We start from the raw sequence: 14,290 nt of genomic DNA on the forward strand, positions 1-14,290 counted from the left end.
ACGGTGCAAGGAGGTAAAATATAATCCATACTCATCTTAGTCTTTATATATCATTATGCTACGATGATTTAACAATTTATCACCCGATGCAACGCACGGGCAATTTTTCTATAACCATAACAACGATATAGGCATATAACAAGTTGAAAAAAACAAATACATTCACTTGGTCCAAACATATCGGCATATATTAGAAATACAAATTCAAAACTCAATATCAAATAATATCGAGCCAACTTATATATAACAAGATTAAATCCTGGTCAAGTAGGAAATGAAGTAAAATTTTCCTTTTGAGTTTTCTCAGCGTCCAGAGCTCTGTATCCATCACCACTACTAATAAAAGACCCAGAGGGTCTGATCCAAGTGATCTTGGCCATCAAACCAACATATCGAACGCGCCACAGCCTCTCCATGTTTGACGGAGCGGACAACACCCACCCACGCTCGATTCTTCCTTTCCCCTCTCTAGAGAATCAAGGCAGACAACACCCACGATCAAAAAATGGTTGAATGAGATAGAGAGGCGAACACCCGCTCGCCGATCGCCGCCGCAACACTCCCGCTCGCCGGTCGCCATAACCGCCGCGGGACTTCCCGGTGTCCGCCGCAACACTCCCGCTTGCCGATCGCCGTCGCCACCGCAGGACTTCCCGACGCTGCCCGCTGCCATCCGACAAGAGCTCCCCTGAACGCGGGAACAGGCTCCCGCTAGCATCCGCACCCGCTCCCGCCTCCCGGCGCAACCTCCATGGCAGGCTGCACTGCACGACCCTGAATGCGTGAACATGATCCAGCCGGCACCCGTGCCCGCCCTTAACGTCCCGTCAACACCGAGACAGGCTCCGGCCGCACGCTGCACTTTCTTCAGGTTCGACTGCCTCTGCTGCAATGAAATAATTGGACTGAAGTCATTTTCATTTTGAAACCTGTCACACATTTTGAACCACCAAAACATTTACTCCTGGGAAAGAACTTGGTTGCATAAGGAATAAAACATGCTTGCATGCTTTGGGACAGAACTTGGTTGCATAATAACCTTAATAGGAAAACAATTGAGAGAAATCAGACACTAAATGAAAGACACCAGTTCGATACACCTGGTGGATCAAATGGTGATGGTCAATTCATTTGCATGGTAGATGTTTAATAAACTGAACAGAATTATACAATCCATTTATCATTTCCATGTATCAGCCCTCTGAATTAATTAAGAAGGCCATGTTACTTGTTTCGAACTAATCAACACAGGCCTAGAAATATGATTATAATAAAAATTCTACAACCTCATCTGGAAAATGTGTTTGCTTCTACAAGGTGAAGCAGTTAACTTTTGATTGTAGTGTAAAGATGCTATTCGCATATAATAAGAATAATATGGACAACCATGAATAACAGTACAACTGATATTATAACAAGATCTCCAGTTACTTCAATCGGAAGACAGCTATTTACTCTAATGGTGAAGCGCAATTGACTGGTATGTGGTAACCACAGTCCACAACTCAGTGAAGTGCTGCACTAAAATAATTGCAACAAGTGGAAGCTGGCAATATATCCTGGTCAGCAAAGAAATGTGACATTTGCACAAGCACGATGCAATACGAGGAGGCTTATAAAAAATATAATGCAACAGTAGGAGATGAAGAGCATTAGTGAGCATAGCTTAGTGGAAGCAACAAATAAGTAAGGAAAACTTGGTTATTTGACTTTTTAGAAACACTCTCGTGACTAGCTTTGGTGATAAGCGAAAAGGCCAGCAGAAAGGCATCAATACCACAATAGCATATGGATCTTTACCAGTATCTTACAAGAAATAAGGATTTCAATTGTGTGTTAAATGGTAAAAAAGCATGCTAGAACTTTGATATTTATTTGCTTAAACTACAAATTCTTGAAAGATCGACAAACGTGTGCATCCTGGGAAAAGATACCTTGTTCTTCAGCACTGTGCCATCTGGGGTTTCCAGCTTGACACCAGGTTTTCCTGTGATAGCCACCTTGCCCCGTAAAAAAGCGTCATCACTCCATATTTATATACACTCTGATATATCTCTTCATAAATAGTCGTAACTTAGAACAACAATCATATGAAAAGTGAAGCTACATATTATCCAGGTAATGCAAAATAGCAGGTCACAGGTAGTCAGAAAATGTTTCTGGGGACTGCAACTGTAGTAAAGATTGTAGCAAGTCGACAACTTGGTCATAAATAATACCTTCAGAACGATGCCAAAACCGAACCAAACATCACCGGAAACCTTCAAGCTTTTGAGCTCAACAATGCTAGGAATCGACTTGAAGCGACCAAGGAACTCCCAACCTGCCATTAGAAAGAACATCAGCCTATTTGCATTTCCAGCTCGAAAATTAATCTAACATTTTTTCTTGTGGGGAATGAAATGTTAGCGCTTGACCTTTTGAATTCAGGGCCCAGCTCAATTGAGGGATTTGATGGATCTGTTCTTGTTGAATTGTGTGTAACAAAGCTAGCAACCAATGTATACAGATCAGACTACATGGCGAACATAATTTCTGTTAGAAATAGGAGCGTTAGTCTAAAGAATTTTATTCACCACATCATAAAAAACTGTAGCTGCAAATCTGATGTTGCCTTCACCTGTAGGAACCGGGACCTTGGAAGATTGATACCAATTGCATAGTCAAAGAACTGATCCAACAAAATCTCTCAATTAGTATCATTCATAAAATTAGTTTGCAAAGTTATGAGACAACAATGGAGAAATATAAGTAAACGTGAACTCTTCCTTCATATGATCAGCGTGCTACCTTTCACATCAGCCAAAGTTTACAGGGTAAGCTGAAGGAAGAGGCTGTTAAACTTTACCAACCAACAAAATTTTCAAGGAAGTGTCATTTCGAGGATTTCAACATTGCAGATAAGCTGTGCAATTCTTTACCCAATCATCATTTCATCTAAATGGACACATGGTGATTCAGGTGATAATACTTACCTATTGCAAATAAAAATCAGAGGCATTAATTATTTCATCTACATGATTTGTCCAAAGAATTGAGATACCAGTCTAATTCCCTGAGACAAAATACTGCCACCTCATCTATGAAATTTGTTTGCTTCACATGGATGTGTATTTCTACAAGGTGAAGCACTCAACTTTTGATTGTAGTGTACCAAAGAGGGGTCGCACATAGATGGAGAGAGCCAAAAGTGATGGACCTCAGCTTCTCGTCGAGGTGGATCACGAGCATCAATAAGGGAGCGGCGAAGGGTAGACGACACCGTGGTTGAAGAACTCCGAGGGGATTGAAGCCAGAGAGGAATGTCCGTTGTCAAAGAGCCCGGCCAGCGGAATGCCGGCGTGGTCAGCGACGTTGAAGAATTAGCCCTGATGGAGGAGGGAGCTCATTGGGGGCGGGAGGACGTCGTGGGTGGCGGAGAGGAGGCCGACGCAGAACCACAGAATGCCGGTGGTGGTGCACCCGGCTGCGGATTCGGTGAAGATGAGGTCCGCCCCTCCACCTCCGTTGGCGCCTCCTGCTGGGTCACCTGCCCTTCAGCAAGTCCAGTCTCCTGGAGAAAGCGAAAGAAGGAGGTGGCCGTCAAGGCCACCATCGGAGAGGCAGGGGACCAGGGGTCCATTCACCGGCGGTGGGGGATTCCAGCCTTCCAGGAACTGAGTGGGGATGGTAGGAGCGAGATGTGAGAGGAAGTGAGTGACATTAATTCGGTGAAAGGCGAGTCAATTTTGGTATTTGCGTGCGTATGGCCCGTAGGATTTTTTTCCTATTATACGAGCTTTAAAAAATATTTCCCATCTTTCCCAGATGTAAAATCTTGTATATATTTCAAATATGCGGTATTGATCCAAAATAAGTGAATCTCCACACTATAAGCGGTCCAGATATGGAACAAAATAACTGAATCTAAAAAATCTAAAAAAATTACATTAGTAAATAGAGGGAGTATCGAGTGTCAGGAATGAACCAACTATATATAAACTTTAGTTGTTTATTAGAAATATATCAAATTTTGTGTCATCAAAAATTTGCAATCATGTGGGTCTGTGGATGTTAAATTTCATGAAATACTTTACGGGGAAATTTTTATCTGAATCTTGATACCTTTTTCACATTGTATGATTATTTGAAAAGTAACTTTGATTAATATTTGATTAATAGTTCAATATGACACATTTTAGAAGCAAATTTAGTGAAATCAAAATTGAATGATGGTAGTGCAAGAAACAGAGACTTGAAAGATGATGACGACGATGACACATTTAATCCTACAGATTGTAAGACTGGGGATGGACCTCCTAAAAATATTAAAACCTCGAACACATCATCAGAAATTGGAGTCATCTCGCAATCATTGCTTCCAATTCAACGGACGAGAATATAATCGATGAAATTTGGTTATACATCATCAGGGTTGATGATGTTCCTTCACTTGAGTAAGCCACATTTTTTCCCAGTTTATTTAGTGTTCTAATTAATTGCTCTAGCTTCATGCAATTGACATGATTTCAAAATGGGTGAGACGTTTCATCCATTTTTGAGCAGTTATTTTCAACCGGAAGGAGTATTAAAGATGGATAAAAATAAGGTGATACTTGCTTTAATATGGTTGTGCGGATACTAGCTTGCCGTGACATCCAGCTTGGAAACCTTGCATCAAAGAATGACATCTATAAATGGGGATGTAAAGTACCCACTGTTCCGACAAACTCATCATAGGGGTATGCATCTTCTCAATGCATTACAATCTTAATTGGTTCATTCCACACAATGTAACATTTCATACATGTAGTGCTCAGTCGGGTTATTTGTTTTGTTAATTTCATGCATTTATGGGACTATGGAGAGCTACATTTTCCAGTACACAGGGGGAGTATTTACGCCATGTTCATTTGTATACACTTTGCACATTATATTTTTATAATAATATTGTACATTGCATATGTAGGATGGTTTTACTAAAGTAAGCGATTTTTGATACATATTCTGCAATAAAAATGAAGTTTTAAGTAATATCTCAGCTATTGAATGAAGCCTTTTAGATCGCACAAATAGGTGAACCTACAAGAAAGAACAATCGTCAATGAATAAATTGTACATACTTAGTTATCTGTCATTTTTACTATTACCTAAATATTGTACATATATTTATACGATCACGAATTTTATGTGAAAAACATGTGGGTGGGTCATGTGCTACACACGCTCCTCACATGGTTGGAGATGCATGAGATACATTTAAAGTATCTCTTTAGAAAACTCGCTAAATAGAAATAAGATTTAAAATATAGTTTCATAATACGTGCGTGGCACGTGCACATTTACTAGTGTGTATATATATATATATATAAGAGCTGAAAATGTTAATTTGATCAAACCAAAATCTGCATGCCTAAACATATCAAGATGCCTCACTATGTTTCAGCTAATCCAGTGTTGCCATCTAGCAGTTGGTATCGTACACAACCAGGCCTTGTTGCTCTGGACCATCTAACTTCCAAGCACGAGTTACGATCTACATAATTCATAAATTTGCTCACCTAGTGGAAGTCTGGAACATGCTGCAGGGCGAGCACCAAGGGAGACAGGCAAACAGCGCACCGTGGACTGCCGGTGCGTGCTAGCCGTATACGCGCGGTGGTCAGGTGGGTCTGGTCGCGGCGACCAGCGTAGACGAGAAGGGCGACGAGCGGAGGGACTTGGGGTTGGTCGGAGATGAGCAGACTGAGGCAGAGTGGTGGCAGCTGCGGTTGCGCCGGCGGCGGACGAGGAACCCTATGATCAGAACTCAGATCTTTCTATCGCTGGTGGGATTCGCTCGAGAGAAACAGAGAGATTGAGGCAGATGGGAAAGTTTTAGCGACAAGCCGAGCCCAGGCTTGGCTCGAGTTTTATCGAGCTCGATCGAGCCGAGCCACGAGCCGGCTCGGCTCAGCTCGATTCCACCCCTACGCGCGGCAAAGGGAACCGCCTATTTCTCAATCTTGTGCACGGCAAATTATACACGCAACTCCATTAAACACCACCTACTGACCTTAATTATCACCTCGACGGCCCGGCCGCATGAGCATCCACCCACTCCTACACAACTTATCCCCGTCCGTGCGAAGAAGCTTTCCCTCCCCGTCGTTCTTCTCGAGACGCACCGACGGTCAAGTTGATCCATGGTAGGGCTGCTATCTCTAGCTCAATCATGCATCGGGCAAGACGGCCTAAGAATTTGTATTTTCTTGATGCTGCTAAAAAAATCATCAGTATTCTCGAACTAATTGGAATTTTATAGTTTTCCGCTCGATTTGTCCTCGATCAATTTGTTCATTTGCGTGCGCATATATAGTCAGTTCTGCACTCGATCCGTTAATTTGCTGAAATGTCATGAAAGAGTTTTGTACTCAATCTGTTTGCTAAAATGTCGATGGGCATTTTTAGTTTTGTACTCGACATGATTGCTGAAATGCATAATCATATACTATAGTTTTGTACTCGATGGATATACATTTCCTACTTCTCCTTAAATTAATCACCAACCACTCTATCTCATAATTAAACAGATGGAGAGAACTTGGATACTGCATGGACACTTATCTTTCCCTTCATATATAAATGGTGCTCAACACTTTATGTGGTTTGTTAGAGCTCATGAAGGTCAGAACCTAGACGTGTATTGCACGTGCTGCACATGTATGAATGGTGAGAAGAGGCCTCACCATGTAGTGGAAGATCATTTACACATTTTTGGGATGGACCGCACATATGTTAGGTGGGTTTATCATGGTGAACCATATAACGATCCTTTAGCGGGAGAAGGAGATGTAGTTAATTATTTATATTGATGATGTCGCTGTTTCGATCAATAGTTTGCATTGTTGTGCAAGGCTGTGTACTCAAATTTAACTTGTTGCAGATGGATGAACGGGAAGGAGAGAAAAAGCTGATAAGGGGTGACCCGATCTTCTCAGTAAGCAACGTTGGTGATGATGTTCACGAGGTGATAGCAGCGGAGGAACACGACAATGTAGTGGATGATAACTTGTATGACGCAACGCGATCTCTCGATTGGTCCCTATCGCCAATGCAACAGCTCTCAACCCTGCAAGATATTCGCAACTGCACACACTTGCGCACGTAGCCGCTGACCACGAAGCGATAAGTTGCAACCTTCTAATTCCCAATGGAACAGCAGATCACACAAGACTTTCAGATCTACACAATATCAAGCAATATGGTGTAGGGATTCAATAGTTTTGCAGAGCAAACAACTAAGAACTAGGGTTTATCTTAAACGTGGTCTAAAGCAACTTTGGGGGCGTCCTATGGACTTATATAGGCGTCCAGGACGACCTCAGGTCGAAAAAGTACGAAAATAACCGACCCAGAATAGATCTGGTCGAGACAGACTCGGACTCGGCCGGTCTGGGGGCCGGTCGACCGGGCCTAGGACCGGCCGGTCCGGTTTGGACCGGGTCTGGCGCCGGGCGACGACCGGATGGACCTTCCGGGCTTACTGGATAGTGCCCGGATGGCACAAGCGTAGAATCCGGTTGAAACCGGATGGATCCAGCGTGGGGGCCGGTTGAACCGGCCCTGGGACTGGGCGGCCCGGCGGTGCGGCCGGTTGACCGGTCCTGGCGCCGGCTGGAACATCTCCTCCTCTCGCGCATGCCTCCCGCTCCTCCCTCGCGCGTCCATGGGATGTCTTCACGCCCAGCTCCATGTCTAGCTTCATGTTCATCTTCTCGTCCAGCTGCTCCTCTCCTCCTCGTGCGATGCTTGCTCCCTCTTCATACCTGATCATACATAAATAATAGGACTTAGGCAGTATAAAGCTCTCATCGATCAAAGTATCATTTAGGAACAAGTTCACCTGTTTTTTAAGTAGCTTCGCACGAGCTCGTGTCATTGGTCCAATCCTAACTTCATAGGACTTGAGCTTCACAGTAGGATCATCTTCAACTTGTAATGACGAAGGTAGTAGTGATGTAGGGATGTCCCCATCATCTCCCCCCCCCTTCAAAAGGTGTCGACCTCGACGCTCCAAGGTCTTCTCCGTCATATGGTGTCAAATCAGCAACATTGAAAGAATTACTGACACCAAACTCATCAACTGGAAGATCTATTGAGTATGCATTATCATTGATCTTGGCAAGCACTTTGTAAGGACCAGCACCACGAGGCTTCAACTTAGACTTCCGCAGCTTCGGGAACCTATCCTTGCGAAAATGTACCCAGACCATATCACCAGGCTTGAAAAACATCTTCTTACGCTTCTTGTTCATCCTTGCAGCATTGCTCTTGCCTTTTTTCTCGATCAACTCTTTAGTCTTCACATGTATCTTCCGTACAAAATCTGCCCTCTTGGATGCCTCCATATTAACTCTCTCATGTATGGGTAGAGGCAACAAATCAAACGGAGTAGTGGGTTTGAAACCATACACCAACTCAAAGGGACACAGCTCTGTGGTAGAATGTACCGTCCTGTTGTAAGCAAACTCTACATGCGGAAAACACTCTTCCCACTCCTTCAGGTTCTTCTTGATCATGGATCTCAACAGTTGTGACAATGTTCTATTCACCACTTCAGTTTGACCATCAGTTTGAGGATGACAAGTAGTGCTGAAAAGCAGCTTCGTCCCCAGCTTCCTCCACAGCGTCTTCCAGAAGTAGCTCATAAACTTCACGTCACGATCAGAAACAATAGTCTTCGGGACTCCATGTAGACGTACAATCTCCCTGAAAAACAGGTTAGCAATATGCGACGCATCGTCGCTTTTGTGGCAGGCAATAAAGTGTGACATCTTAGAAAATATGTCCACTACCACAAATATAGAATCATGGCCTCTCTTAGTAGGCGGCAAACCCAACACAAAATCCATACTAATATCCTCCCAAGGTGTAGTAGGTGCCGGTAAAGGAGTATACAAACCGTGAGGCTTCAGCTTGGACTTGGACTTGTTGCAAGTAATGCACCTTTTCACATACCTGTCCACGTCCCGCCTCATCTTTGGCCAATAAAAGTGGTCAGATAGCATGAGTAGCGTCTTCTCACGCCCAAAGTGACCCATCAAACCTCCAGCATGTGATTCCTGCAATAAGAGCAAACGCACAGACGATTCTGGAACACATAATTTGTTAGATCTAAATAAGAACCCATCATGTATGTGATATTTTTCCCATGCTTTACCAAGAGCACATAAGCGATACGGTTCAGAAAAATCATGATTAGTGGCATACAAATCACATAGTATCTCTAAACCAGAAATTTTAACATCAAGTTGAGTTAAAAGCATATTCTTCCTAGATAGAGCATCAGCAACAATATTATCTTTTCCCTTCTTATGCTTAAGAATGTATGGAAAAGACTCAATGAACTCAACCCACTTAGCAAGACGCTTATGCAAAGTAGACTAAGCTTTCGGGTATTTTAAAGCTTCATGATCAGAATGTCTGATAAATTCTTTTGGCCACAAGTAATGTTGCCAAACCTCAAGAACTCTAATTAAAGCATACAATTCTTTGTCATATATAGGATAGTTCAACTTAGCACCAGACAGTTTCTCAGAAAAATATGCAATTGGGCGACCCTCTTGCATCAACACACCACCAATTCCAATACCACTAGCATCACATTCAATCTCAAATTGCTTATTGAAATCAGGAAGTGCAAGTAACGGTGTAGAAGTTAACAATCTCTTAAGTTCATCAAAAGCATGATCTTGGGCTGCGCCCCACTCAAAAACAACGCCCTTTTTAGTCAAATCATTCAAAGGTGCAGTAATAGTACTAAAGTTGGGCACAAATCTTCTATAAAACCCAGCTAGACCATGGAAACTTCTTACTTGACTCACATTCATGGGATTAGGCAAATTTTGAATAGCTTCAATTTTAGACACATCTACTTCTACTCCATGCTTAGAGACAACATAACCAAGAAATATGACCTTTATCTTTGCAAAATGTGCACTTCTCAAGATTACCATAAAGTTTATTATCATGCAACACTTACAAAACATGTCGAATATGTATAGTATGATCAGATTCATTGTGGCTGTATATTAATATATCATCGAAGTACACAACCACAAATTTGCCAACAAATTCATGCAAAACATGGTTCATCAGTCTCATGAAAGTGCTAGGTGCATTAGTCAAACCAAAAGGCATTACTAACCACTCATATAAACCAAATTTTGTTTTAAAGGCAGTTTTCCATTCATCCCTTTCTTTCATCCTAATTTGATGATAACCACTACGCAAATCAATTTTAGAGAACACAGCAGCACCACTCAATTCATCTAGCATATCCTCTAAACGGGGAATAGGATGACGATATCGAATAGTAATGTTGTTTATAGCTCTACAATCTACGCACATACGCCATGTACCATCTTTCTTAGGAACTAGAATAACAGGAACTGCACAAGGACTAAGGCTTATGCGGATATAACCTTTGTCAAGTAGCGCTTGTACTTGCTTCTGTATCTCCTTCGTTTCTTCGGGGTTCGTTCTATATGGCGCCCTATTGGGCAGCGAAGCTCTGGGAGTCAAGTCAATTTGATGCTCAATACCTCGCAATGGTGGTAGTCATGCGGTTACCTCCTCCGGAAACATGTCGCCAAATTCCTGCAAAACATTAGAAACACCAAGAGGAAGAGGGGTCATATCGTTAGAAACCAAAACCATACCCCTGTACAAAAGCACAAGAGGCATGGCCGTAGGATCCTCACTAAATTCTCTCATGTCTTCTTTGGTGGCTAATGAAACTAAGGAATTCACTTGCTCACTTTTCGTTATATCACTCACAATATTACAATTCTCTCGCCTATCTAAAGGAGCATCCTCCAAGTTGACTTCAATCTTCTGACGAGACTCATTGACAATTTGTTGTGGTGACATAGGTTGTAAGTTGATTTTCTTGCCCTTGTACTCCAAGTGATATGTATTGGCACGGCCATTGTGTTGCACAGAACGGTCATAGAGCCAAGGCCGACCCAATAGTAGGCGACACACCGTCATAGGAACCACATCAAAGTCAATGCAATCCTTATACGGTCCAATCTCAAACTCAACACGCACCATGTGGTTTACCTTCATCTCATCATTGTCGCTCAACCACTGAATATAGTATGGATGCGGGTGCGGTAGATACTTCAACTTCAGCTTGGTGCACAACTCCTTGCTTGCTAAATTGCGGCAACTCCCGCCATCAATAATGACCTTGCAAGCCTTGTCAGGACCAACTAAAGCCTTTGTTTGGAACAAATTGCAGCGCTGAGTAGATGCACTAGGCAACACATTAAGAGCACGCTGCGACACAACAATGGTGCGAGCATCAGACGGATATGCATCTTCACCATCAGTGTCATAGTCATCATCTTCTGGAGCATTAGGATCAACATCATTTCTAGTCTCATACTCATTGTCCTCATTGATAATCATGACTTTGCGGTTAGGACAATCTCTCTTGAAGTGACCCTTGCCATCACATGTATGACAAACCATATCATGGTTGCGCGCATTAGACATGCTAGAACAACTCGAACTTGCAGCAGATTCGGACTTCTTTGCGTTGGACACATTGGAGAACGATTTGCTAGATGGAGTAGAGTAAGGGGCGGAGCGCGTCGATGGCCCCGGTGCCGTAGGTGGGGGCGCGCGAGGCGTAAAGCGCCCAGCTCCCGTAGCACGACCTTTAACCTTGGCTTCTTCAGCCATTTGTGATTCAGCTTCTCTTGCATGATGTAGCAATTGATTCATATTGGTGTAACTGTAGTGACGAACAATGCCTTTGATATCATACTTCAATCCATTGAGGAAACGCTGCATTGTCATCTCTAGAGACACACGGACACGGCCACGCCGCATAAGCAACTCCATCTTCATGTAGTATTCATCCACAGTCTTCACACCTTGCCTTAATAGGGTCAACTTATCATATATTGTACGCAAATAATTAGTGGGCACAAAACGAGAATTCATCGCCTCCTTCATAGCACGCCATGTGATAATAGGAAGCTCACCATCCTCTTGTCGATTACAAACAAGGGAATCCCACCAACGCAATGCATAGCCATCAAATTCGGAAGACGCAAGCTTGATCTTCCTATCTTCAGTGTAATTTGGATGTAAACTCCATAACTTCTCAATCTTAAGCTCCCAAGTGAGGTATTCTTCAACATCAGCTCCTCCTTCAAACTTGGGTATAGAGAACTTAGGCTTACCCAATCCATCTTCCTCATCTTGTCCACGACCATTGCGGCCAAGTGGAGCCCAACCACGAGGACGGTCACCACGATCAGGTGCGTCATCAGCATCTTCAGCTTGTTGTCGCTGTTGATTTGTAAGATTCTCAACAGACATTGTTAAAGTTCGAAGAGTGCACTGGATATCCGTCATTTGATCTTGCATGGCAGTGACGGTCTCATTAGAAGTATTCAGCTTCTGTGAGATCTCTTCGACCTTGCCCTTAAGCTCAACATCCTGAGTGTGGAATTCACGTCACATCTCATTACGAAGAGCTTCAAACTCCCTCCATGTGATGATATCTGCGGAATCCTTGTTTTCCTGGTTAACAAGCTTATGATCACTAGCAGACATGATTAGTAGGTTAGTGCACTAAATCAAAAATATATGGTGCTACTCTCACAACTCACTCAAAACTGATAAGAAAAGGAGATCTTACCGTTCCAAAGTAAATTAGTCTTGCTTACCACTTGTAGTAACAACTAATTCACGGTTGTAGCGAATCGAATATCAAGGGTATAAGAACAATCACACGACAAAGCAGGATATATGTGGGGCTGTAGGTAGGCTACCTATTTGCACCAATAACAAGCTCTAGCGCTGACCGTAGACAACCAAAGATACTCACACAAGGCGAGAAATGTGGCAATGCAACTATATGGATGAAAGGTTGCAATGAACTCGAGAGACACTAGCAAAGCTCAACGAAACAGGCACAAGATTGCTCAACTACAGGTGTAGTTAAAGAAAAACTTAAGACTTTACTTGATTCTACTAGCACTTCACTTTTCTTTTTGTATTTTTCTTTTGTAACGCAGCTATGTAGCTCTTTTTGCTTCTTTTCTATTTATTTTTGTTTGACTCAACTCTTTGATAACACGGCCAACAAGATATGCAAAGCACCAAAACCCTAATGAGCAGCCTGTCGAGCGGTAAAACTAGTCTCTTCTGGGGAAGTTCCTAGTCACTCTATATCGATAGGCTGTGTCTATGGTTGGGAACAAGCACACTGTATGCTATGTGGACTCGGAGTAACAAAAAGTGACACAATATGATAAAACTAGATGATAATAGAGACTCAAACCCTAACAATACTAGATGCAAGAAAAAGATACGCAAAAACAACTACGAAAAGACACTAAAACTTGAAATTAGTGCAATCTAAAGCTATGGCAAACCCTAACCCTATTTTTTGGCTTTTTCTGGATAAGAAACACTCACAACTCAACTATGGGGTGGATTGTGGATGGCTTACCGAGGAAAACTGGAAATCTGATACCAAGATGATAAGGGGTGGCCCGATCTTCTCAGTAAGCAACGTTGGTGATGATGTTCACGAGGTGATAGCAGCGGAGGAACACGACGATGTAGTGGATGATAACTTGTATGACCCAACGAGATCTCTCGATTGGTCCCTGTCGCCAATGCAACAGCTCTCAACCCTGCAAGATATTCGCAACTCCACACACTTGCGCACATAGCCGCCGACCACGAAGCGGTAAGTTGCAACCTTCTAATTCCCAATGGAACAACAGATCACACAAGACTTTCAGATCTACACAATATCAAGCAATATGGTGTAGGGATTCAATAGTTTTGTAGAGCAAACAACTAAGAACTAGGGTTTATCTTAAACGTGGTCTAAAGCAACTTTGGGGCGTCCTATGGACTTATATAGGCGTCCAGGACGACCTCAGGTCGAAAAAGTACGAAAATAACCGACCCAGAATAGATCTGGTCGAGATAGACTCGGACTCGGCCGGTCGACCGGGCCTGGGACCGGCCGGTCCGGTTTGGACCGGGTCTGGCGCCGAGCGACGACCGGATGGACCTTCCGGGCTTACTGGATAGTGCCCGGATGGCACAAGCGTAGAATCCGGTTGAAACCGGATGGATCTGGCGTGGGGGCCGGTTGGACCGGCCCTTGGACCGGGCGGCCCGGCGGTGCAGCCGGTTGACCGGTCCTGGCGCCGGCTAGAACATCTCCTCCTCTTGCGCATGCCTCCCGCTCCTCCCTCGCGCGTCCATGGGATGTCTTCACGTCCAGCTC

General features: G+C 43.3%; 1 protein-coding gene across 1 annotated transcript; it reads right to left on the minus strand.

The window, feature by feature from the left end:
* Window positions 1–203: 203 nt before the first annotated feature.
* LOC127339586 (uncharacterized) lies at window positions 204–3,595 on the minus strand. The gene is made up of 7 exons (XM_051365423.1): window positions 3,439–3,595; window positions 3,200–3,384; window positions 2,621–2,671; window positions 2,418–2,535; window positions 2,220–2,323; window positions 1,935–2,000; window positions 204–886 (listed from the first exon to the last, which is right to left on the minus strand). Exons 1-7 carry the CDS (start codon window positions 3,593–3,595, stop codon window positions 380–382), a joined length of 1,188 nt encoding a protein of 395 aa, XP_051221383.1. The 3' UTR covers window positions 204–379.
* Window positions 3,596–14,290: the final 10,695 nt, after the last annotated feature.

The sequence above is a fragment of the Lolium perenne genome, chromosome 3, assembly GCF_019359855.2.
Source record: "Lolium perenne isolate Kyuss_39 chromosome 3, Kyuss_2.0, whole genome shotgun sequence".
Lineage (NCBI taxonomy): Eukaryota > Viridiplantae > Streptophyta > Magnoliopsida > Poales > Poaceae > Lolium > Lolium perenne.

What these genes read in the sequence shown, in the direction of transcription:
- LOC127339586 (XM_051365423.1), bottom strand. Translation starts at nt 3,595, where the DNA reads ATGGTGGCCTTGACGGCCACCTCCTTCTTTCGCTTTCTCCAGGAGACT. An exon ending in CAAGGTCCCGGTTCCTACAG is followed by an intron (nt 2,536 to 2,620) that starts GTGAAGGCAACA and finishes TATTTCTAACAG; the next exon opens with AAATTATGTTCGCCATGTAG. An exon ending in GCACAGTGCTGAAGAACAAG is followed by an intron (nt 887 to 1,934) that starts GTATCTTTTCCC and finishes ATTTCATTGCAG; the next exon opens with CAGAGGCAGTCGAACCTGAA.